Source organism: Nicotiana tomentosiformis, chromosome 7, assembly GCF_000390325.3.
Source record: "Nicotiana tomentosiformis chromosome 7, ASM39032v3, whole genome shotgun sequence".
Taxonomy (NCBI): domain Eukaryota; kingdom Viridiplantae; phylum Streptophyta; class Magnoliopsida; order Solanales; family Solanaceae; genus Nicotiana; species Nicotiana tomentosiformis.
The window spans coordinates 71,562,647-71,589,576 of record NC_090818.1 but is presented as its reverse complement, the minus strand read 5'-3'; the positions used below and the strand labels follow the sequence as shown (position 1 = coordinate 71,589,576).

Here is a 26,930-nt window from a genome sequence, read left to right as displayed (position 1 = left end):
ATTTTCTTGGGCTTTATTTGATATATTTGAGTTATTTATGGCAAGTTTCAACCCGTTCGGAGGTCGGTACACGCGAGATGAAATTTTTGGAGCATCGTTTGGCTTGCTCGGTATTGAACTTGGCTTATTCGAGGTAAGTAACACTTCTAAACTTGGTGCTAAGGGTAAGAAACCCCGAATTACGTGTTATGTGATTGATGTTGAGGTGACGCGCATGCTAGGTGACAGACGTGTGGGCGTGCACCGTAGTAACTATGATTTAGTCGATTCCATGGAAATGTGTAGCTATCTTATTTAAATATTTTTACTATACTCTATGTGTTAGAGCACTTGAGCTCTGATCCATATTGGAAACCATGTCTAGGCTACATGCTTATTTTGTTGGTACCCACTGGGGTCATTTCTGCTATTGAGTTATTTGCTTACATTGCAATTACATACTCAGTCATACACATTCATATGCATATCATATCTTAGCCTCTGTTACCATTTATTGATACATCACATCATTATTGTTGGGCTGATTTCATGATATTGTGAGCCCGAGAGAATGGAGAGATTGATAACTGAGCGAGGTCAAGGGCCTGATTGTGAGGATATTTATGGGATCGGGCTGCATGCCGCAACAAGTATTATTGATTTATGATGGGAGCGGGCTGCACGACGCAATATATGTTATTGATTTACGCCATGATTGGCTTGTTATAGCACTTGGGATGAAGGAGCCCCTCCGGAGTCTGTACACACCCTAGTGAGCGCAGGTACCTACTGAGTGCGAGTGCCGAGCGATTGGGATGACTGAGTGACTGTGAGGAATGAGTGATTGAGTGAGTGGGATGACTGAGTGAGTTGATAATCTGAGAGTATGCATATTGTTTTATCACTGTGTTGCATTGCATTCGACATGCATACTTGACATACATGCATATAGATGCATTTTCCTCATGATGTACGGTATTACATCATTTATGAATTCAGATGCTCATTGACATGTAGGCATAAAGATGTACTTTCCTCATCCCATCTGATAATGAAACATCTTACCTGTTCTTGAATGTTTTTGGGAAAAATCACAGATTTCAGATTTACACATATTTTGGTGATTTCAATAAAAGATTTGGGTTTTACTATTATACTTGAAAAGCATGCCTATTTTTCGAAACTGTGAACGAGCTAAGCATTATATCTTTGAGTTATTACTTGTACTGCTTTAGTTATATTGTTATAAGTTGTTCCTGGCTGTTGGTGTTGGACTCCGACCTTTGTCCAAGCTCGTCACTGCTTTCAACCTAAGGTTAGGTTTGTTACCTATTGAGTACATGGGGTCGATATTACTCATACTACACTTCTGCACATTGTGTGCAGATTTGGATGCTGATGTTGCTGTGTCTGGCGGGAGCTGGCATTGAAGATGTACATGCATTCCAGTCATAACTGCCTCTTGTTCTTGGTAGCTTTAGAATTATTAATCTGTTCATGTATATTTCAAACAAATGATGTATTTATTTCATTCCTACTTTGTAAACTCTAAATCTTAGAAGCTCATGATTTTTAATACCAGTCTTTGGGAATTCTTTGTGTAAAAGTTCAGTTATGTTATCATTATCTCTCATAGTAAATCTCATTTGATTTGGATTGTTGCTAATTGGCTTACCTAGCGGGTTGGGTTAGGTGCCATCACGACTAGTTAGATTTTGGGTCATGACAAGTTGGTATCAGAGTTGTAGGTTCATAGGTTCTACGGGTCATGAGCAAGTGTCTAATAGAGTCTTGCGGATCGGTATGATGATGTCCATACCTATCTTCGAGAGGCTACAAGGCATTTAGGATAAATTTCCCATCTTTCTTTCCTTATCGTGCGGCATTAATTCAGCTTGAAGTGTATCTCTTTGAATTCCTTCCACTCACTCGTATGAGCCTATGAGCACTCGGTATCATCTATACATCGACGGCTTGTGGATTCCATGGATGAGGTGCGAGATGCATTTTTTATACTTTTGTGATGTGCCAGTCTAGAGGGCTTGAGTCCAGGTTTGGACCGCAGCTTAGGCTCGGTAATTTTAGTTGCGTGAGCATGTGCTTTTGGACTTCTATGTCCAGTGGTGTCCCTATGAGTGAGACTGGTGGCTCGGTGAGTGGTTAAATAGCTATATGATGAGTAGGATGTGACTGCGAGATGTGTTAAGATGGTTTGAATGTGACATGAAGGGTTTGTTTGAGATGTGAAAAAGACTATTGGATGCTTGAATTTTGTCTTGATGTGTTGTACAGTCTCGAGTTATGATTGTGTTGAAGGATCTTTTATGTTATTTATTGGTAGAACGAAGTAGATTTTCATGTCTTGTTGATGAGTTCAGACTCAGGAAGATTAAGGGATTGCGTACTAGTTGTGGCTATGAAAGGATATAGAGAGATGTCAGTTTGAGGCTAAGTAGGTGGGTTATCACCTACGGGGTAATCTATGGATGTGTGATCCTTATGATGTCGTGTGGAGGCTTTCTTTTCTACTAATGGGTTATATGTGTTGCAATTTGAGTTTGGATCGATTGAGAAAGTTGACTTGATTGTCACAAGGATGAATGCGGGCTTAGTGGATGATTTGAGGTATTTTATGGGTAATGTTACATGAGCTTATGAAGGATTTAGTTGAATCTAACTACGGTATTATGGCAGTAATAGATTATGGGCATTGTGAGTTATCGAGCATTTTGATCTATGGCTTTGAGCAAAGTGGGGGGGGGGGGGAGGGTCTGCTATCGACGATTTGATTGCATGGTTACGTGTTGTATTGGTTTCGGCCTGAGGCATACTTGTGGATCGATTATGACTTGTAGAGGCTAGTTTTGAGGATGACTTAAGCAAGAAAATTTCTGGATGCAGGTGTATTACACTTTATGGGTATATGGGAATCATGCAATGATTGAGTTGCTATTCATGAAGGATGTAGTTCGCATGGAGTAGGAATTTGCTCAATTGTGTTAAGGCGAAGTTACTTCTTTGGGTGTTGTCGTGCTAATAGGGCACAAGTTATTTGTCCCGTTTAGGCAGTACAATTTAGATTTGATCAGAGTAGATGACTCTCGAGAAGGTTCTAATGAATTTAAGGTTCATATGTGCATCTGAGGATTTTTCGAATTGCTATATGGCTAGAATTTGAAATTTGCATCGGATGGTGTCGGGACTTGTGGAATTTCTATATCATTATAGATTCTACATTTCAGTATCAGGAAGGTGAAGGAAATGACTTTAAATTCACAGAAGGTCTCTTTAGAGTGGGTGTCTCGGTTGTGGTACTTTTGGGGTGCTTAAGAGGGAATGCAACGGCTTATGGGCCTTAGGGCAGTGTGATTTTATGCTAGGATCTCTGGTGGTGAGCTTTGGGTAAGGACCGTGGTGTTCTGGCAAGGAGAAGTGTCAACCTGAGGATAATTAGGAAGGAACTCGGAGAAATAGGATAGCCTGGTAGTAGGCTGGATCAGCACGGTAATGGATATGATCAGTTCTTTGGGTACTTATGATGTGGTGAGTCTCTACATGTGTTTTGTGGCAATACTCTTGGGTTTGGCGACCTGCGTGGCTTGTTTGAGTTAGAGAGATTCAGTTCTGATGGCTTGGTTACGTGTTAATGGGTTTCGAAGAGTTTTTGATAGTTTCTACCATAGTTTGAGATGGATATTTCCTACCGGCGTGAGGAGCATGATGCGTATTATGATTTTCTCCTGGATGGGATCAATGAAAGGTTTCTAACTGACCGGGTATGTATCCTACTTGTGACTCAGAGTAGATTATAAGATCCTCGTACTTTTCATATGATGGCATGACTGATGAGGTGCATTGTGTGGTATGAAGATTTGTGTGTGCAAGGTCACGGTTCAGTTTTGAGGGGAAGGTCATGAATCCTTAGGCAACATGGACGGTTTCAGATGTCTAGATGAATGATATTACTATTTAATATTGCTTGAAGAGAGTGCACATTCCAAAAGGTGCACTGTGTTTTGACTTACGGTCGCTTCATTGATATTGCGGTACTCGCCTAGTTGATCGACTACTGATATTCAGACTTTGTTATGTGGCACGGAAGAATTATAGAAGTATTCCTCGTGGGATGATCGTGTGTGGGAGATGTGTTAGACATTCGGGCGGTGGAGTTGGGATCAGATGTGCTGATTTGTGTGTTCTATGGATTTGGAGACTGAGAGTTCTCAAAAGCAGGTTGTTTTGGTGGTTGCGGACTGTGAAGATGTGGCCAAGCTAGCCAGATGATAGTATGTGTTATGGTTAGGTTATTGTGGACCTTCAAAGGGTTATTTACCTATTTGTGGATGACCAGAGTTGATTTGGGGCCCATTTGGTAGACCCAATGAGGATGTGTATTCTACATCGGGTAGGATTGGTTGACTCCGTATTGCTATTATTGAGGGATGTGCCATTCGGTTAGAGTTGAGCTTATTCGTGTTCTGATATGATCTAGGAGTTACTCCTCTATGTTACGAGGGGGTTGTGATTTTTTGGTTATATGCACACATGATGCGGTCTGTTTGGGCCTTATAGCAGAATTCGAGCGAGATGGTGATTGGGGTGTTGAATGGTTGGTTGCGCCTTAGTTATATTTCGTGAATCTATCTTTATTTTTGGTAATTGGATTGTGAATTGTAAAGAGAAAATTGGGAAGTTTTGTCCAAAGTTTCATAGAGTGAATTTTTAAGTTTTAAACATCGATTCGGAGTCGCATTTAGGTGAAACTAGTATGGTTGAACTCGTAATTGAATGGGTTGTTGGATTTTGTTAGTTTTGTCGGGTTCCGAGGTCCGGGTTCAGGTTTGACTTTTTTGTTGACTTTGGAATTTTGATTAAAGATTCGACCTCTATCATTTGGAATTGTTTCCTTGGACTTTATTTGATGTATTTGAGTTGCTTTTGACTAGTTTCAAGCTGTTCGGAGGTCGGTACGTGCGAGATGGCATTTTCTAAGCATCGTTTGGCTTGCTCGGTATTGGATTTGACTTGTTCGAGATAAGTAACACTTCTAAACTTGGTGCTAAGGGTATGAAACCCCGAATTACGTGTTATGTGATTGATGTTGAGGTAACGCCATGCTAGGTGACGGGCGTATAGGTGTGCACCGTAGTAACTATGATTTTGTCAATTCCATGGAACTGTGTAGCTATCTTATCTGAACATTTTTACTGTACTCTATGTGTTAGAGCACTTGAGCTCTGATCCATATTGGAAACCATGTCTAGGCTACATGCTTATTTTGTTGGTACCCACTGGGGTCATTTCTACTATTGAGTTATCTGCTTACATTGCAATTACATACTCAGTCATACGCATTCATATACATATCATATCTCAGCCTCTGTTACCATTTATTGATACATCACATCATTATTGTTGGGCTGATTTCATGATATTGTGAGCCCGAGAGAATGGAGAGATTGATGACTGAGCGAGGTCAAGGGCCTGATTGTGAGGATATTGATGGGATCGGGCTACATGCCGCAGCAAGTATTATTGATTTATGATGGGAGCGGGCTGCAGAAGATGTTATTGATTTACGCCATGATTGGCTTGTTATAGCTCTTGGGCTGAAGGAGCCCCTCCAGAGTCTGTACACACCCCAGTGAGCGCAAGTACCTACTGAGTGCGAGTACCAAGAGCGAATGTCGAGCGATTGGGAGGACTGAGTGACTGTGAGGATTGAGTGACTGAGTGACTGGGAGGACTGAATGAGTTGATACTCTGAGAGTATGCATATGGTATTATCATTGCATTGCATTGCATTCGACATGCATACTTGACATACAAGCATAGAGATGCATTTTCCTCAAGATGTACGATATTACGTCATTCACGACTTCACATGTTCATTGACGTGTAGGTATAGAGATGTGCTTTCCTTATCCCATCTGATAATGAAACATCTTATCTGTTCTTGAATGTTTTTGGGAAAAATTATATTTTTCAGATTTACACATATTTTGGTGATTTCAGTGAAAGATTTGGATTTTACTTGAAAAACATGCCTATTTTCCGAAACTGTGAATGAGCTAAGCATTATATCTTTGAGTTATTACTTGTACTGCTTTAGTTATAATGTTATAAGTTATTCCTGGCTGTTGGTGTTGGACTCTGACCTTTGTCCAAGCTCGTCACCGCTTTCAACCTACGATTAAGTTTGTTACTTATTGAGTACATAGGGTCGGTTGTAATCATACTACACTTCTACACCTTGCATGCAGATTTGGATGTTGATGTTGCTGTATATGGCGGGAGCTGGTATTGAAGATGTACCTGCGTTCCGATCATAGCTGCTTCTTGTTCTTGGTAGCTTTAGAATTATTAATCTGTTCATGTATATTTCCAATAGATGATGTATTTATTTCATTCCAGCTTTGTAAACTCTAAATCTTATAAGCTCATGATTTGTACTACCAGTCCTTGGGAATTCTTTGTATAGAAGTTCAGTTATGTTATCATTATCTCTCATAGTAAATCTCATTTGATTTGGATTGTTGCTAATTGGCTAACCTAGCGGGTTGAGTTAGGTGCCATCACGACTAGTTGGATTTTGGGTCGTGACAGGTTCATAGCCTTTAGTGGTTTATGTTACCCCAAAACTACTCGTGCTAGAGTAGGAGATTAGTGTACTGTTGGTTCGGGCACTATAATAAAAGTGCCCTGGTAAGGTGCAAGAATGCGGGCATGCTAGAACCTTGAACTGTGAGGCACCACAGGAATGAGGTCCAGGCGATCGGGCTGGGATCGTCCATCATACAGATCATATGGTGATACTTTCAGAATAAAAATAAGAAAGAATGTCATAATCAATGGAACTCTCTAGTAAATAAAACAAAAGAAAACAATAGAAAAGAAAATGCTTTAGAAAATTTACAAAGATTCTTTCGAGAAAGTTTATATATTTATCTATTTCAATTTTATATTTTCCCTGAAAAGAAGAGAAAAGAAAAAAAAAGAGAATTTTCATGAATGACATCAAGAAGAACTTTATATTAGATGCATGAGTTGTTTGTTTTAACTCTTAATTAGAAGCTTTTAGAATTTTCTTTTATCATGCATACATACTTCTTTCAGAGTCTCGTTCCAGTTTTAGTGGGAGGATTGCTTTTCCTACTGAGTACCGTTATGGTGTACTGATATTTCAATAATTCTGTTGGAACCTATATTGACATATGTTAATGTAGGTACATGATTTATATACGAACAGTCTACGAGTTAAGATATTCTCTCATCCTAGCAGACTCTTGGTGAGCTCCGACTCCGGCCATGGAGTTTGTTGCTTGATTTCAGTTCTTAATTTTCTAATTTTATTTATTTTTATTTGAGGATTTACCGGTGAATCATGTCTCGAGAAATCTGCCCAGACTCTATAGAGGCTTCATAATATAGAGTCAGATATATTTTATTTTGTTTTGTTAGACACTGAATGTTAAGGTTTGGATTATGCATAATGCTTTAAGACTAAATTTTTCAGACTTAAAGAAAGTTGTTTTCTCTTGGTTTTTGATGATGACCTGCCTAGTAGAATAAAATAACAGGTAAGAAGGTTCACTTGGTCAATTTTAGGCACCAGGTATCGGTTACGACTTGGTCAGAAATCGGGTCATGACAAACTTAGTATCAGAGCAGCAGGTTTAGAGAGTCCTTGGGGTCTATGAAGCCATGCCAGTAGAGTCTTGTTAATTATTGTGAGGCCCTCATATCTATAAATAAGGAACTACATACATTTAAGAAAAATTTCACATTCTTTTCGCTCTAGATTGTGCTATAGAGCATGATTTTTAGTATGTTTCTAATACGTTCACTTTCGAATTCGCAGAAATGGCTCATACTCATGATTCAGTAGATAACACTCCTCCCCAGCTACTATTCCAGCTCCTGTCCCAACTGATGTGAATGTTTCTGCAGTAAAGAACAAGAAGGGGCGACCAACTAAGACAACCTAAGTTTCCTAGACTAAAAAGGTTGTGAGGACTGGACAAGTGCCTCTAGCTGAGAGAGAGGAATAGGTTGAGGGAGCTAAACATTATATTCAGAAGCAAGCACCACCACCACCCCCGGCGGCAGTCTCATCATGCCTCCGGAGATGGGAGAGGCTTAGTGCAATGAAAATGTTTAAGACATTCATGGCCAGTCAAAGACAGGGAGGGGGCGGTGCTCCACCCTGGGTAGGTAGAAAGAGGGCTCCGTCTCAGTTGAACTCTCCAGATTTTTGTGGAGCTAAGCTTGAGCAGGACCCATTAGACTGATTAGATGGTGTTTAGAAAACACTTCGAATAATGAAAGTGACAGGCACTGATGCTGTAAAATTGGCCTCATACCAACTCAAGGATGTTTATTATACATTGTTTGTGTTATGGGAGGAAGTTAAGGATGAAGAAGCTCCTTCTCCTACTTGGAAGGAATTCACCGAGGCATTCATAGCCAACTTCATTCCAGAAGAGGACCGGAAAGCTCGGTCCACAACATTTGAGCATATTAGATGGGGGACTATGAGTGTGCAAGAGTACTATATGAAGTTCATCAAACTGGCCAAATAAGCTCCTAACATGATCTCTACAGAGAAGGAAAAAATTCACAGGTTCATACTCGGGATGGGAGAGCATATTCAGGATACTACTGAAGTTGCAGCTGTAAGTATGGAACACTTTTCTTTAGTTGTGAGATTTGCAAAAAACTTAGAACTGAAAAGGCAAAAGAGGATGGTAGACAAGGAGAAGAACAAGAAGGCTCGTACTACAAGTAGGTATAGTGGTGAACTAGGTGGAGGAGGAAATAATTGGTTAAATAAGGGGACATCAGCACCAACGCAGTCTACTCCTCAATTTAGCAAAAGTACTCCTTCCCGGTAGAGTCAAAGTTTTAGGAATTAGTCCCACCAGAATTAAAATTTCAGAACTCTGGTCTCATAGAGTCAGAGTAGTGTTGGGCAGCAGTCTCAACAAAGAGATCCTTGTAGTTCTTGTGGAATGAAATATTTGGGACAGTATAGGTTCCGATTTCGAAGATGCTATAGTTGTGGTGACCCAAGACACATCAAGGTTAATTTCCCAAAAGCACAGCAGGAGTGCACAAGGAGCGTCAGCTCGCCCATCGAGTTCTTCGATTGCTACTACTACAGCTCGTGGCTCTCAGACTTAGCCCGACCGTGGAGCAGGTAAGGGAACTGGCTCATTTAGTCAAGGAGGGGGAAAACCTCGTCTATATGCAGCTTTGGATCGCCACAGTGCAAAGGCACCTCTAGCTGTGGTCACAGGTACATTACTAGTTTCTTCATATAATGCATATGCATTAATTGACCTGGACTCTACTTATTCATATGTTGCCCTATATTTTTCTAAGAACATGGGAATAGAGTCAAAATCATTAAAAAAGTCATTTCTCGTCTCTACTCTAAGTGGTGATTGCATAGAAGCAAAATGAGTTTTCAAAGGTTGCAACAATCTCAATTCATGCTTGTAGTACTACAACCGACCTCACAGAACTAGAAATTATAGATTTTGATGTGATTATGGGTATGGAGTGGTTATCATCGTGTTATGTTTATGTAGATTTTTGATCCAAAATAGTTAGATTTAAGTTTCCAAATGAAGAAGTCATAGAATGGAAAGGTTGTACAGCTTCGCTTGTGGGTGAGTTTATTTTTTACCTTAAGGCTAAGAGGATAATGGGCTAAGGGTGTTTAGCTTATCTTTCCCATATTTTTGATATAGAATCAGAAGCGCCAACACTCCAGTCGATGTCAGTCATTAAAGAATTTCCAGAAGTTTTTCCTGATGATCTGCTCGGTCTTCCTCCAAAGAGAGTAATAGATTTTGGCATAGATGTACAACCAGGTATTCAACTTATATCTATTCCGCCTTATAGAATGGCTCCAGCAGAATTGAAAGAATTAAAGGAACAATTGAGAGACCTTCTTGATAAAGAATTTATTAGGCCAAGTATGTCATCTTGGGGTGTTCCAGTCTTATTTTTCAAAAAGAAGAATGGCTCACTCTGAATGTGCATCGACCATCGTCAGTTGAACAAAGCCACTATCAAGAATAAATACCCTCTACCTAGAATTGAGGTTCTATTTTATCATCTTCAAGGAGCAAAATATTTTTTAAAAATATATTTGAGGTCGGGATACCATCAGCTCAGGATCAAGAAAGATGATATTCCAAAAACGGCCTTCAGAACCGTTACGTACATTTTGAATCTTTAGTAATGTCTTTGGGTTGACTAATGTCCCAGTTGCATTCATGGACCCTATGAATCGGTTATTTAAGCCAAATGTTGGATACTTTTATTATCGTGTTTATAGATGATATTTTGGTGTACTCCTGAAGCAAGGAAGAGCATGCAGGACATCTCAACATTGCAGATTTTGAAGGATATTGAGTTGTATGACAAACTGTTTAAGTGTGAAATTTAGTTGCAATCCGCTGTATTACAAGGCCATGTGGTATCCACTGAAGGAAAAATAGTTGATCCTCTAAAGATAGAAGCGGTCAAGAGTTAACCAAGGCTGGCAACACCGACAAATCTTAGAGCTAGTTGGTTACAAACCTATAGAAGGTTTGTAGAAGGATTTTCTGCATTAGCAGTACCATTGACTAAACTGACCCAGAAAGCTGCCAAGTTTTAGTGGTTTGATGCATGTGAGCAAGGTTTTCAAAAATTAAAGAAGAGGTTGACTACTCCACCCGTTTTAGCCTTACTGTTAGCCTCGAGCGGCTACACGGTATATTGTGACACTTCCAGAATTGGACTCGGTTGTGTCTTAATGCAAAATGGGAAGGTCATTGCTTATGCATTGGACAATTAAAAAATCCTAAGAATAATTACCCTACCCATGATCTGGAACTTGCAGCAATTGTGTTTGCCCTGAATATATGGTGACATTACCTTTACGATGCGCATTGTGAAGTATTCTCCGATCATAAGAGCCTCCAGTATATTTTCAGGCAAAAAGAGTTGAATCTGAGGCAAAGGAGGTGGTTGGAGTTATTGAAGGACTATGACATAAATATCTTATACCACCCCAGAAAGGCTAATATAGTAGTCGATGCTATTAGCAGCAAATCTATGGGTGTTTTAGCATATTTACGAGTAAAGGAGAGGGCCTTTGGTAAGAGAAGTACAGAAATTGTCCAACAATAAGGGAATAAGACTTGATGAGACTAAAGAGGGTAACTTGACTATGTTCCATAAAGCTCAATCATCCTTGGTGGTTGAGATAAAGAGCGACAATATGAAGATCCAAACATGCAAGCAGTCAAAGATGAGGTGCTAAAGAAAGAAATTTCAACCTTCACACTTGGGGACAATGATGGTGTCCTATGAATGAATGTAAGATTATGTGTCTCGGATGTTGGTGGACTTCGAGAGCGATTTATGAGTGAGGCGCATAGCTCTGGCTATTCTATCCACCTAGGCTCGACCAAAATGTACAAAGACCTGAGAGATATTTATTGGTGGAACATAATGAAAGCAGATGTAGCTAATAATGTGGCTAAATGCATAAACTTCCAGAAGATCAAAGCCGAACACCAAAGGCCTGGTGGCCTAGCTCAAAATATTGAAATTCTTGAATGAAAGTGGGAGATGATCAATATAGATTTTGTGATTGGGTTACCCCACACCCGCCGTAAGCATGACTCTATGTGGTTGATTGTAGACATGCTTACAAAGTCAGATCACTTCCTGCCAATGAAGACTACCTACACGGCTGAACAATATGCTGAGTTGTACGTTAAAGAGATTGTACGATTGCATGGCTCTCTAGTTTCCATCATTTTTGATAAGGGGCACAGATCTCAGCAAGGTTTTGGCAGTCTTTCCAAAATAGATTGCGGACTTTCCATCCCCAAACTGATGGACAAGCAGAGAGAACAATTCATACCCTTGAAGATATGTTGCGGGCTTGCGCAATTGACTTTGGTGGAAATTGGGATGAACACCTACCCTTAATAGAGTTCGCGTACAATAATATCTATCAAACGAGTACTTGCATGACTCCTTATAAAACATTATACGATCGTCGTTGTAGATCTCCAATAGGGTGGTTTGAACCAACAAAGATACCCTTGATCGGACCAGAGTTGGTCCAAGATGCTTTCGAGAAAGTGAGAATTATTCAAAAAAGGCTTAAAACGGCTTAGAGTCGACAAAGTCTAATATAAATAAGAAACATAAGGATATAGAGTTTAAAGAAGACGACTATGTGTTCTAAAAAGTGTCGCCCATGAAAGGAGTTATAAAATTTGGGAAGAAAGGAAAGTTGAGTCCCAGATTTGTTGGCCAGTATAGAATCTTTAGCAAGAAGAGTAATGTGGTTGGCCCGTATAGAAGCTTGATCAAGAAGAGTAATATGGCTTATGAACTGGATTTGCCGGCAGAATAAACAACTGTTCATCCAGTATTTGATGTATCGATGTTAAGGCAGTTCCTTCATGACAAAGCTCAAGATATTCCCATGGATAAGGTAGAGGTCAGTGAAAGCTTGACTTATGAGGAGGTGCCTATCAAAATTCTTGATAGACAGGTTCGTAGATTGAGGACCAAAGATGTGGCATCAGTTAAAGTCTTGTGACATAATCATGACTCAGAAGAAGCTACTTGGGAAACCAAAGAAGACATGAAAATAAGATATCTTTATTTATCATAAATATGCTCATTCGACATTCGACGAATGTCATATAAGGGGTGGTGAATATAAAGCCTCTTAGATTTTTAATTTTGTTCTTGTACAAGCTTTAACTTGGACACAAGGATGTTCAAATACTAGAAAATGTATATAACAACTATATTTTACGTTTAGGAGGTGGTATGGACGTTTATAAGAGGGAAAAAATAGTTTGGAACAAAATAGAAATATCCAAGGTAAGAACACAATTATAGTCGCAAGTGACCTGACTTCAAACAAGTATATCTCCCAATATATAATGAGTTATAGGGTGTTCTACCTATCAAATTAAATCCCTTGGAATCTAGTTTCTAACACTTCAAACCGTTTGTCATTTCTATATTCCTATAAAAGTTATGGGTATTTTACTGAAGACTATCATGTCAGAAAAATGGGCCACGCTTTTGGGCATCCAATGGGGCATTGGGCGCCCGTCATAGTGCCAAAACCAGGGGAAAAAAAGTTGGGCACCATGGAAACCGCTGGGCGCTGGCTGTGGCACCCAAGGCATGAAATTGAGATAAAAGGGACGGGGAGAGAGAAAATAGCTTCATTGTTTAAAGATTAAACCTTCCTTCTCATCCTCAAGTCATCCAAGGGTTCTCATACTATCTAAGGTGAGTTTGTAATGTGATTAACATTAGAATACTACTTCCAAACATCAAGTCTAACATTATTCCATCTATAAATCGCTAGATTCTCCACAAGAACTCAAAACAAGGTCTCTCCGCTAACCTAGGGTTTCACGATTCAAGGTAAGTTTCGTAATCGATTTCAACCACGATTATTAGAAAGGTTTATGGTTGATATTTGTTCCTATAAACTACTACTAAAAAAAGATACTTAGATTAACGATGAACCCTAGAAGGTGAGAAGAATCAAACCTAGGGTTCCTAAATTTGAAAATCTTGGAACTTCTAGTATTGATTCTGGATTGAAGCAATGAGGATGCTCAAAGGAAGAACTAATGTGAGTAGAGACAATGCTTTTACTAGAGTTGTTTTCTCACAAAGATCATACCATAAGTATTTGTTAGATTGTATAGGACGTTAATATGGGTTTTGAATGGAACGAGTGGACTCACGTTATCCATTAGAATTGTACAAAAGATCTTAGATGTTTATCATGCTTAATTACTTAATAATAGTTTGTTGTTACATAAATCATGTCTCATGCATTCATGACTTGCATATATTTTTTTTAATGTATGGACTATTGAAATTTCTTTTACATGATTTTATGGAACTGTTTTGATGAGAATTGTGAAGATATATCATTGTTTTAAATTTGTGATAAAAGAATTACTCAGAAGAATATTTTTGGAGTCTCTTTAGATCTCTGAGAAGGGTTCATAGCCTCTAGTGATTTGTGTTACCCCGAAACTACTCGTGCCAGAGTAGGAGATTAGTGTACCGTTAGTTTGGGCACTATAATAGAAGTGCCCTGGTAAGGCACAAGAACGCGAGCATACTATAACTTTGAACTATTAGGCACTAAAGGAATGAGGCCCAGGCGACCGGGATGGGATTGTCCACCATACAGATCATATGGTGACATTTTCAGAATAAGAATAAGAATGAATGTCATCAATGGAACTCCCAGTAAAAAAAAGAAAAGAAAAAAATGCTTTAGAAAATTTAGAAGGATTGTTTCGAGAAATTTTATATATTTATCTATTTGTATTTTATATTTTTCCTAGAAAAGAAGAGAAAAGAAAAAACAGAGAATTTTCATGAATGACATCAAGAAGAATTTTATAATAGATATATGAGTTGTTTGTTTCAACTCTTCATCGGAAGCTTTTAGAATTTTCTTTTACCATGCATACATACCTTTTTCAGAGTCTCGTTCCAGCTTTAGTGTGAGGATTGCTTTACTTACTGTACCGTTGTGGTGTACTGACGTTCCAATAGTTTTTTTGGAACCTACATTGGCATATTTCAATGTAGGTACATGATTTATAGACAAGCAGGCTACGAGTTAATACATTCTCTCATCCTAGCAGACAATTGGTAAACTTTGATTCCAGCCATATAGTTCGTTGCTTGATTTCAGTTCTTAATTTTCTATTTTTATTTATTTTTATTTGAGGATTAGCCGGTGAATCATGTCCCGAGCAATTCACCCAGACTCTATAGAGGCTTCATAACATTACAGATTCAGGTACATTTTATTTTATTTTGTCAGACAACGAATGTTAAGGTTTGGATTATGCATAATGTTTTCAGACTTAAAGAAAGATATTTTCTCTTTGTTTTTTATGCTGGCCTGCCTAGTAGAATAAAATGAACAGGTAAGAAGGTCCGCTCGGTTAAGTTAAGGCATCGGGTGTCGGTTACAACTTGGTGAGAAACTGGATCGTGACAACAATCTTCTATTTCTGCCTTTTCTTATCAGAAATTGACTTCTATGTACTTTAGCTCTTATATTATTGTGGAGAGGGGGGGTGTTGTGATCTATAAGTTGTTATTACCACTTGAATTCTAAATACATCCTACTTTTCATATTTTTCAATTGAAGTTCTGCTATGACATTGCCTCTGAGATTGTTCACCCCTTGTGATTGCCTTATCCAATCCTTTTCTCCTTACCCTGAAACTGTGATTGGTAGAAGATTGATCAAGATGGGTAACAAGGTTGTGGCTCAATGTTTGATTAAATAGAAGGACTTAGATGAATCCTACACTACTTGGGAGTTAGCTTTTGCTATGCAGATCAGGGTTCCTTTGTTCACCCTTGAGGACAATGGTGGTGTTCTTCCGGGGTATTGATACACATATTGGAGCTACGGTGGATGCCAACTCAGTAGTTGAGTACGAAAATTCGAATGTTAGTTGTACTTTTTTAATTACTGTTTTGCCGGAAAAGTTAGTTAGTTGTTATCAGCATATTTTACATTTTTCATTTCAGTTGCTAGAAGTATAAATCGGAATTTGTAACAGAGAAGTCACACTTTTAATATGCCAATACATATATGATCTCTCTTTCTCTCGGAATTCTCTCTCTCTCTCTCACGCACACACACGCACCTTCCCCCTACTCTTCTTCTCTTCTTCTTTAATTTACTGTTTCATTGCTGAACTTGGTGCCAAATTAGTATTATCATCGATTATTTAAAACGTCTTTATATTGCTTTGTGAGTTTTTTTCTTGCTTAAAGTACGAGAGTTCATCAATTTAATTTACAACAACAATAACAGACTCAGTCTAATCCCACAAGTGGGGTATGAAGATGGTAATGTGTATAATTTATAACGTGTAATAGACTATTAATTTCTTAAATAAAGATTATATACTTAGAAACTACATAATTAAAGATTATGTTATAGTTTTTCTATATTAAAAATTATTGAAAATTGATATTAATTATATAAATGCTTAACTCCTTAATAAGGAAGTTCATACAAAATCGGAAATAACGGATACGATTGTATCATGTACTAACATTTTACAAATGAAAAGTTTCTCATGCTCAGCTCGAACTTTTGTTTAAGGGCTAATGAATTATAATCATCTTACCACACACTTTCGTTAGTGTTCAATGGCTTCGGTTTGCGTTTACTAATTGTACCAATTTAAATATAAATAAATTATTTTTTCCGCTTGTTCCAACATAATAATGTTTTTCTATTTATAAATAATTTAATTTTAAAATATTAATTTTACACTTAACGAAAATTTTTTATAGTCACACAAATGGCATGACATGTTTAGGGGTCATTTAGTTTAGTTTTTGGATATTCAAAATTATAATTTTGAGATATCCCATGGGATTATCTATCCCATTTCTTATATGGGAATGTGATAGCTAATACCACTATTTTAGTATAAAATTTATATCGGTATTATCGGATACCCACAACCCAGTAATAGATCTAGAATTTTTAAATCATGGGCGCTCAATTATTTTTAATCTGAAAAATGCTACTGAGACTGGATGCTTAGTTAATATATTGTAACGACTCGGCCGGTCGTTTTGAGTATTTTCGCCCCGTTCCCTTATTTATTGTCTCCTAAATATTATATTGTGGTTATGTGACTTGCCGGGGTGGTTGATTTGGTTTCGGGTGAGGTTCGGAGTGAAATGGGATACTTATTCCCAAAGTTGGAAGCTTAAGTTGAAAGAGTTAACCGGAGTTTGACTTTTGTGTAGATGACTTTGAAATAGAGTTTTGATGGTTCTGATACCTTCGTATGGTGATTTTGGACGTAAACATATGTCCGGATATTGATTTGGATGTCCGTAGGTCGTTTTGGCTTGAATTAATGAAAGTTGGAAAGTTGAAGGTTTGGACGATTAAGAAGTTTGACCGAGAGTTGACTTTGTTGATATCGGGTTCGAATTTTATTTTCGGGAGTTAGAATATGTCTGTTGTGTCAATTATGACTTGTGTGCAAAATTTGAGGCCAATCAGAGTTGGTTTGGTATGATTCAACATTAGTTTTAGAAGTTCATAAGTTCATTAGGCTTGAATTGGGGTGCGATTCGTGATTTCGGTATTGTTTGATTTAATTTGAGGTTTTGACTAAGTTCGTATCGTGTTATAGGACTTGTTGGTATATTTGAATAAGGTCCCGGGACCCTGGGGTGTCATTCAGATCATGTTTGACTCATTTTGGACTTGTAGCACTGCTGATGTATCTGGTTCTGGTTTCCTTAAACGCAATCGCGAGGAAAGGTCCGTGATGGTGAAGGGTCTTTTAGGACTGGTGAAATTTTATGCATCGCGTTCGCGATTATTGGAGTGTGTTCACGTACCTTGTGGGTCTCAGTTCTCCGCGGACACGAGAGTGCCCATGCATTTGCATAGAGAGGAGGTCAGCTGGGGGCCTCGGGCTTTAGGCCTACGCGATCGCGTAGGTGAGATCGCGTTCGCGTAAGGGCAGGTCTATTAACCATCCCATTCACGGCCCTGGATTCGCATTCGTGTAAGGTGTTTGAGGGCAGTGGTCATTTTGTTCTTCGCAATCACGAGGGTCTTTCCGCGATCGCGATTCACAATAACTTGGCAGCAAATATTTAATTCCAAATCGAGGGCTTTGTTTCATTTATCATCTTTTGAGTTAGAGACCTCAGTTTTGTGCAATATTTGAAGAGATTTTTAAGGAGTTGACCGGGGTAAGTGATTTTGACTCGGATGTGATTATTACACATTAATCCATCATTATTTTTACCATTTAATTAGTGTTTTGAGTTGAAAAAATTAGAAATATTTGTGAAAACTTCCTAAGCTATATTTTGAGTATTTGAAGGTCGATTTGATGTCGGAATTGAATGATTTTAGTATGGTTGGTCTCGTTATTGAATGTGTGTTCGGATTTTATAAGTTTGGTCGGGTTTCGAGATGCAAACACGGGGTTGACCTTTTTGAGTTGACTTTTTGATTTTCTTTAAAGATTACAACTTTATTATCCAGAATAATTTCCTATGGTTTGTATTTATGGTTTAAAGTTATTTTGGCTAGACTCGAGCTGTTCGGTGTTAGATATTCACGGAAAAGACTTATTAGTGGATTAAGTTAGCGTATTTGAGGTAAGTATCTTGCCTAACTATGTGTGGGGGAATTACCCCTTAGGATTTGGGTTGATTTTGCTATTTTTGATATGTGAAAGTGTGTACGCAAGGTGACGAACGAGTACAAGGGATATATGTGGTATTTGACCAGTCTTGTAATGACCCGACTGGTTGTTTTGAGTGTTTAGTCCCGATCCCCTATTTATTGCCTCCTCTATGCTACATTGTGATTATGTGACTTGCCAGGGTGTTTGGTTTTGGTTTCGAGTGAGTTTCGGAGTGAAATGGGACACATAGTCCCTAAGTTGGAGTCCTAAGTTGTAAGAGTTGATCATAGTTTGACTTTTGTGAATACGATTCCGATATGGAGTTTTAACGGTTTTAATAGCTCCGTATGGTGATTTTGGACTTAGGAGTACGTCCGAATGTTGATTTCGAGGTCCGTAGTTCATTTCGACGTGAATTAGCGAATGTTAGAAAAATTAAGGTTTGAATGATTTGGAAAATTTGACCGGGAGTTGACTTTATTAATATCAGGGTCGGATCCCGATTTCGGAAGTTGAAATAGGTCTATAATATCATTTATGACTTGTGTGCAAAATTTAAAGTCAATCGGAGTTGTTTTGGTATGAATCAACATCGGTTTCGGAATTCGGAAGTTCATAGTTCATAGGCTTGAATTTGGGTGGCGATTCATAGAATCGATGTTAGTTGATGTGATTTTTGGCCTCGAGTAGGTTTGTTATGTGTTTTGGAACTTGTTGTTATGTTTGGTTGAGGTCCTGGGGGCCTAGGGTGTAATTCGGACCATGTTCGACGCATTCGGAACTTTTAAGGATTTCCTAAAGCTGCTGAATTCCTGATATCTGGTTTCTTTCATCGCGTTCGCGAAGGGTATCTGGGAGGAAGGAGAGATTTGTTCTTCTCGTTCGCGAAGGTGGACACTCGTTTACGAAGGTATGGGAAGTTATTCACAGCGTTCACGTATGAGGGGTCGCGTTCGCGTAGGCTTGGGCTCAGCTTTCATCGCGTTCGCGTAGGGAATCTCGCGTTCACGAAGAGGATTTTGGAAGCTGTGTATTTTTGTGCATCGCGAATGTGAGGCTCATTCCGTGTTCCTGATGAAGGAATTGTCGGGCAGTAGATTTAAGTTTCAAAGTCGAGGGTTTATTTTATATTTTATATTTTGGACTTAGAGAGCTCGGTGGGAGGCGAATATTCAGGAGATATTCAGAGAGATTATTGGGGTAAGAATTCCTAACTCGGTTTTGGTTAATTTACATGAATCTATTGATAATTGTATCATCTAATTAGGGATTTGAGTTGGAAAATTGGGGGAAATTGGTAGGAACTTCTTAGGCTAAAATTTAGGAATTTGTAAGGCAATTTGAGGTCGGATTTGAGTAATTCTTATATGGTTGGACTTATTATTGAATGAGTGTTCGGATTTTGTTATTTTGGTCGGGTTCCTAGACGCTCGCCCGAGTTGACCTTTTGAGTTGACTTTTTATTTCTTCGCAAAGATCGTAATTTTATTGTTCGAATTAGTTTTCTATAGTTTATATTTATGGTATGAAGTTGTTCTGGCTAGATTTGAGTCATTCGGTGTTAGATAATCGATAGAAAGGTTTACTAGTGGATTGATTTAGCGTGATTTGAGGTAAGTGACTTGCCTAACCTTGTGTGGGGGAATTACCCCTTAGGATTGGTGTTGTTTGTGATCATTGTGATGTGTGGAAGCCATGTACGCAAGGTGACAAGTACGAATACGGGATAAATGTGGAAATTACTGATTTTAGATATGTAGATTCCTTTCATGCCTTAATTGAGTTATCTTAACATGTTATATTCATCATTGTTAGTCTATCTTCACATGTCTACTTGTCTTATTATTTTACATGTTAATTGCCCTACATATTTAGTTTAAGTTCTTATTTCCTTTATTTCGTATTCATTACTTAATTGTTGAACTCTTTACTTGAAGTTGTTAAATCATGGAATATCTTGTTGTTGAAATTGAAATTAAGATATGAAGGTCGTGATTCACATTGAGGCAAAGTATTAAGTTTTGAAATACCATTTTGTTGAGTTGTACATTCCGGTTGTTATTATTGAGACTCTTGTGTACTTTGTGGTTGAGCCATGGGTTCTTTACTGTAAAATTATTGTTTTTATTAGGTTTCTCTAACAAGTTGTGATATTGGGCACTTGAGGTGAAATCTGTGGTACGTTGTAATATTGATACGCATGCGGTGGTATAATATTTTGGGGTTGAAATGCATGCGGTGAGATAAGGTGGGCGTGATACGCGTGGCTAGTAAGAGAACTACTAGAAGTCATGCGGTGTGATAAGGTGGGCTAAAATGCTGGATGCTATTTCGGGAAAATAATTTTCAAACTAAATGTAAAGGCTCCTGCGCTGATATAAGGAAAGATTGTGATTTATTCTTGTGATTTGAGACTATGAGGCGGTACCTCGGTAGTGACTCTTGTTGGCATTTCTCCATTTTTGCACTTGTCTTTGGTTGTTGTTTTCCTTAGCATATTATTATTTGTTTCTCCATGTTCCACTATTTGCTTTAGTTCCTTGTAGCTAACCTTGATATGCTATTTGTTGTTTCAATTTCATTACTGTCATTATTACACTGCCTTATATTTGTTCAGTCTTTTATTTATTCCAGTAGTGCCTTGACCTTACCTCGTCACTACTCTATCGAGGTTAGGCTTGGCACTTATTGGGTACCGTTATGGTGTACTCATGCTACATTTATGCACATCTTTTAATGCAGATCCAGGTACTTTCTACCAGTCCGGGCATCAGTGAGTAGAGTCCGTGCGTGGAGACTTCAAGATACACCTGCCAGCATCGGCATGCCTCGGAGTCCCCCTCCACCTGGATTGTTTTATTTCCTTGTCCTTATTTAGACACTATTGTATAGAGATATTTAGTATCACTTCATAGAGCTTGTGACTTATATTTCGCCGGTTTTTAGGTGTTGTACATATTGAGTCGCAGATTTTGTTTTATATAATTGTTGAAGTTTTGAGACTTTAAATTAATATTTCAGTTATTCCGCATGTTTATTAGGCTTACCTAGTCTTAGAGACTAGGTGCCCTCATGATATCCTACGGGGGGGAAATTGGGGTCGTGACAGGTTTAGGCTAGTTGGACTCTTTCATGACTTTAATTGAAATGCCATAGCATGTTATAATTTCATTATTAGTCTACCCTTACATGTATTAATCTACCCCCACATGCCTTATTTGACAATATTAACACTTGTTCCACCTTTTACTTGTTAATTGCTCTTATATGCTTTAGTTTAAGTTATTATTTTCCTTATCATCCGTTACTTCTTTAATTGTTGAATTGGTTACGTGAAGTTGTTGTTTTCATATAATAGCTTCGTGTTGAGTTATTGGTGCTGAAGTTGTAAAAGTCGTGATCACATTGAGGCAAAGTTGTTAATTGTTGAAATACCATTCTTGTTGAGCTATTCAATTTGAGTTGCTATTATTGAGACACTTGTATGCATTGTGGTTGAGCCATGGGCTTTTTGTTATGGAAAAATTGATATTGTTGATTCTTTTGGCAAGTTGTGGCATTTAGGAACTTGAGGTACAAGTTGTGATATGTTGTGATATTGATACACATGCGGTGGTATAAGGATAGGGGTTAATACGCATGCAATGAGATAAGGTGGGCTTGATACGCGTGTTACTAGCAGGGGAACTACTTGAAGCCACACGGTGTGATAAGGTGAGCTAAAACGCGAGTAGTTATTTCGGGAAAAATGATTTTTAAAACTAAATGTAAGGATCCCACGGTGATATAAGGAAAGATTGTGATTGTGAAATGAGATTACGAGGAGGTACCTCGGTTTTGATTCTTGTTGTTATCTCTCATTTACCTCACTTGTATTTGTCTGCATTGTTTCCTTAATGTTCTTATTATGTGTTCCTTCCTTGTTGCATTTATTACTTTAAATTCAGTTGTAGTCTATCTTATTGTATTTCTTTATTGCCTCACTTTCGTCGTTTATGTTCTTAGATTGTATTATACTCGTTCAATTTCTTTTTCTTATCCCAGTAGGTGTCTTAACCTGACCTCGTCACTATGAGGTTAGGCTTGATACTTACTGGGTACCGTTGTGGTGTACTCATATTATGCTTATGCACATCTTTTTTTGAAGATTCAGGTACCTCATACCAGGCTAGACACCTGTGAGTAGAGCTTCCAAATCGGAGACTTCAAGGTATACTTGCAGGCATTCGCAGGCCTCGGATTCACCCTCTGTCCTTGTTTTCTGTTGCATACTCTTTATTTAGACAGTGATGTATTAGGGATATTTCAGTATACTCGTCTAGAGCTTATGACTCAGTCTCACCAGATTTTGGGAGTTATTGTCAGTTGTATTGTAGAGTTCTTTTATGATAGCCGGTTGGTTTAAATTGAAGTTCTATTATTATTTTCGTTATTTCTTTATGTTTGTTAGGCTTACCTAGTCTTAGAGACTAGGTGCCATCACGATATCTTATGGTGAGAGATTGGGGTCGTGACATATATTTATATAAATTGCCGGTTTTTTCTATATAAGTATAATATTTGGTTCCAAAAGTAATGGATGCTCGAGCAACCATAACCCATAGTATATGTCCACAATTACCACAACCAAACATGAAATAACTATAATATCAAATTTTATACTGAGATTAATATTCTTATTCCGATAACAAAATAACCCCTTAAAGTTATAAATTTCAAAAGTATTTTTTGATATGCTCAATCAAAGTAGTGTCACATAAAACATAAGGAATACCAAAGTGTAAAACTAGGCAAAGGCGATTCTGGGGTGATTTGGATAAGGTTGTGCGAGTATTCCACACTTCGAGAAGCTCGTCATAGGGGTGATTTTAATGGCCATATTGGGGTGACTTCTAGGAGTTATGACGAGGTGCATGGCGGGTTCACTTTCGGAGTTTAGGAATGAGGACGGTACCTCATTGTTAGATTTTGCTAAAGCTTTTGACTTGGTGTTAGCTAATTCGTGTTTCGAGAAGATGGAGGAAAACTTGGTCACTTTCCGGAGTAAGGTTTCCAGGACTCAGATTGATTACCTTCTCCTTAGGAGGGGTGATAGGGGCCTTTTCACTATTTGCAAGGTTATCCCGAGTGAGTGTCTGTCGATGAAGCATAGGCTCCTGGTAATGGACTTGGAGGTCAAGAGAGTAAGGAAGAAGAGAGCAGTGTATGGCCAGCCAAAGATTAAGTAGGGAGTCTTGACTAAGGCAAAGGCACAGGAGTTGGGGGACAAGCTATTGGCCATGGCGGTCTAGAGGAGTAGTGGGCCTCTGCCCGCACCCTGGCGGGACGAACGACAATCCCTCTGAATGTGACCCCTCAATCCGCATCTGTAGCATATGGTAAGTCCATGTAGCATATGCCTAGGTGTATCTTTCCACACCTAGGGCATTAGGGCCTCCTCTGCTGCTGGAATCTACCACCATGACGACCCTGCTGATAGGAGCCCATATTGCCCTGACTGGGCCTGAAACGTCTCCAATGTTGCTGTTGACTAGGGCCTGAAAAATCACCCAAGTTGCCCGCAGACCGTGCCTTATTGCTACCCTCTCGCTCCATTATGTTCCTCAATTTGCGAGTCTTTGTGGCTTGAGCGAATTCCACTATCTTACCATAGTTCATATCAGAATTCAAGGCAGCCTTAGCGCCCTTATTAATTACCAAGGGACTAAGTCCCTGCACAAAGCGGCGCACTCTAGCCTCCATAGTGGGCAACATGTAAATAGCATACTTAGACAGGTAGGAGAATCTCATATGGTAATCCCACACACTCAAGCTACCTTGTATCAGGTTCTCAAACTCAGCAGCACATGCTGACTTAGTCTCGGCAGGCAAGAAATGATCAATGAAGGCATCGACAGACTCACCCCACCTCACCGGAGGGCTCCTTTCTTCACGGGACTCCTCCCATAGTTCATACCAAGAATATGCCACCTCTTTCAGGCGGTAGGAAGCCAATTCCACTGCCTCTGTATTAGTAGCACACATAACTCGGAGAGTCTTGTGCATCTCATCAATGAATTCTTGGGGATCCTCCTCTAGGTTAGTACCCTTGAACACTGGAGGATCCAACTGGAGAAACCTGTTCACCCTGGAACTAGTAGAATCCCCTTGCTGACTAGAAGAAGTGGGTGTAACATTTGATCTTTGGGCTTGGGAAGCCACTATCTGAGCCAACATCTATATGGATCCCCTAAGATCAACATTAGAAACACCAGAATCGGAAGCTGGAACTGGAGGTGGAACTTGTATATCAGTTGGAGGGACTGTTGCACCCTCAGTAGGTGTAGGGACATGTGCGGTCTAATCAGTTGTAGTAGAGTCAGGCAGTGTAGTAACTAGAGGAATATTCTCACTCTTCGGGTGCTCACCCGCATCATCAATTATAGGGTCAATTGTCACTCCTGGGGTGACATTGGCTCTTTGGCCAGTTCTTGCCTTCTCCTTAGGTGTCATGTACTGAACGTTAAAGTAAAGCACGAGTTATATGAGGAACAATCTTACAACTAGCTTTATCGCACGATCAAGAACATGAAAGAAGGGTATTATTCTTAAATGCCCATGTAGTATCCTAATTATAGATGTGGTCGACAACACACCGATAATAAGGACTCTACTAGACACGGCTCCGAGATATTCTAAACACTTTAAAACCTTAGGCTTTGATACCAAGTTTGTCACGCCCCAAACTCGGGGAGTGTGACCGGCGCTCAACCGAGTGAACCCGGCCGAGCAAGCCTATTAGATTTCCTTCTACCCAATTCATCCATGAATAAAGAGAGTAAATAATTTTGTTAATCAAACAATAAAGTGATCATGTCTGCATTACCAATTTCTTACCATTAGTTACTTCATTTTAAAGTCTCAAATTTCAGACACATTCTTCATAGTATAAAGTGGAAATAGTAATCCAAACACAATATAACTAGTTTAACTTCCCCAGCACCAATATGCAACCCACCCTATATCTACGGAGCCTCTAATAGATAAAAAAGAGTACTATGATAGTGCCGGCAATAAGGCCCCGGCTATACCTCAAACACAATACGCGAGGAATAAAAGATACATGACCCCGAAATGAAGTGGGGCTCACCAAGTCAGCTGGGATGAGGATGTATCGCTATCACTGATCAATGTCTCCTACTGTGGAACCACCTGCATCCATTGAAGATGCAACGCCCCGGGTAAAAGGGACGTTAGTACATATGAAATAGTACTAGTATGAATGGCAAAACATCCTCTCAATAGAATAATAAATAATACAAACAAGAATATCATAATATCAATGGAAGCCTTAAACAACATCAAACCTCAATTTAGGATCAAGACAGTGTTCAAATTAATTTCCATATTTTTAGGTTGGAGATTCTTAGTACCGATATACCATCGCTCACAATACCATTATTCACAATACCAATACCACAGTACTCATAGCACGGAGTCCGATCACAACCCGATTGGCTAGGCTATCCCATTAGAGACATCAACCACAATCACAATTTCAATTACAATTTCCAGCACAATAACCACTATATGTGCGACATGGCATCCGATCACGACCCGATCAGCTAGGCTGTCTCAATAGAGACATCATCCTTCTTATACAATCATCTCATTTCATACTTCTTTCGTATCTTTTCATTTCATTGGCACTAGTGGCCACAATTATAAATTCATTATTGGCACGTCGGCCGTATTTAATATTTCATGCTCACCTTATTCACTTCCAATCATCATCATCATTATCATCATCATACACAACAAGGCATTTCAAATAAATATTTTTAGGAAACATGTGAACAATTAAGAGTCTTAGGCACATAGAGATTTTTCACAAAATTCGGCATAATAGCCTTCGTTTGAACTTGACTTGAAGTCGCAACATTATTAATGCACATCCCATACTTTGAACATATTCTCAAATAATAACATAACATGATGAAAATATTTTGGGTATGCATATTGAACATATATCTTTAAATACAAGCTTATTCGGAATAGCCATTGTTATAATGAACAACTCGGAACTTACATAAATTACATAAATACCGTGGGATTCAATTCTAAGAGAAGAGTTTAGCCAACATACCTAAATGGAGCTTCCTTAAACTCTAAAATATTCCAAAATTCTTAGCAACTTCAATCTATTTTAGAAATAAAACAAATTGAACCAAAATTAGAAAGATGATCATGGTTCTAGCTCATTTGAGCATTTTATCAAACACTAAGTGTGCATTAAGGTTTTAAGGTCCCTTTTATGGAGGATTCCATCATCCCACAACCCATTCTTTACCATTTTTCACAATCTTCCTACACCCTTTGATAACATATGCATATAAAATAACCAACTCCCACACTCAAGAATCATTTTACTAATTACCCAATTCTAGATAAAATTCGAGATTGAGGGTTAGGGTGTAGAATCTTACCTCTAGAATCTTTGCTCATAGGCATTTGAGCAAAGATTGATGAAAATTAGCCTAGGGTTTTCTCTCTCTCTAAAATACTCTCCCCTCTCTCTAAAACCTCAGAATATTTGCTCAAAAATAGTCCTTTGCGTGTATTTAACGAAATAGGGCCGGGTTATAAAAACTCAAAAATGAAGCTCTGGAACAAGGTATGCGGTCACATACGCGACCGTAG

At 38.7% G+C, this 26,930-nt stretch overlaps 1 protein-coding gene and 1 long non-coding RNA gene across 2 annotated transcripts; one reads left to right on the top strand and one right to left on the bottom strand.

Moving 5' to 3' along the window:
• Positions 1 to 1,645, top strand: LOC138896517 (uncharacterized). Its single transcript, XR_011409830.1, has 2 exons — positions 1 to 133; positions 1,366 to 1,645. It is a non-coding gene; the product is annotated as an uncharacterized lncRNA (long non-coding RNA).
• Positions 1,646 to 23,678: 22,033 nt separating this feature from the next.
• On the bottom strand, positions 23,679 to 24,467 carry LOC138895780 (uncharacterized). Its single transcript, XM_070180509.1, has one exon. The coding sequence runs from the start codon at positions 24,465 to 24,467 to the stop codon at positions 23,679 to 23,681; it is 789 nt and encodes a 262-aa protein (XP_070036610.1).
• Positions 24,468 to 26,930: the final 2,463 nt, after the last annotated feature.

Excerpts from the sequence above, each read along its gene's own strand:
- LOC138895780 (XM_070180509.1), bottom strand. The coding sequence starts at position 24,467 with ATGTTGGCTCAGATAGTGGCTTCCCAAGCCCAAAGATCAAATGTTACA.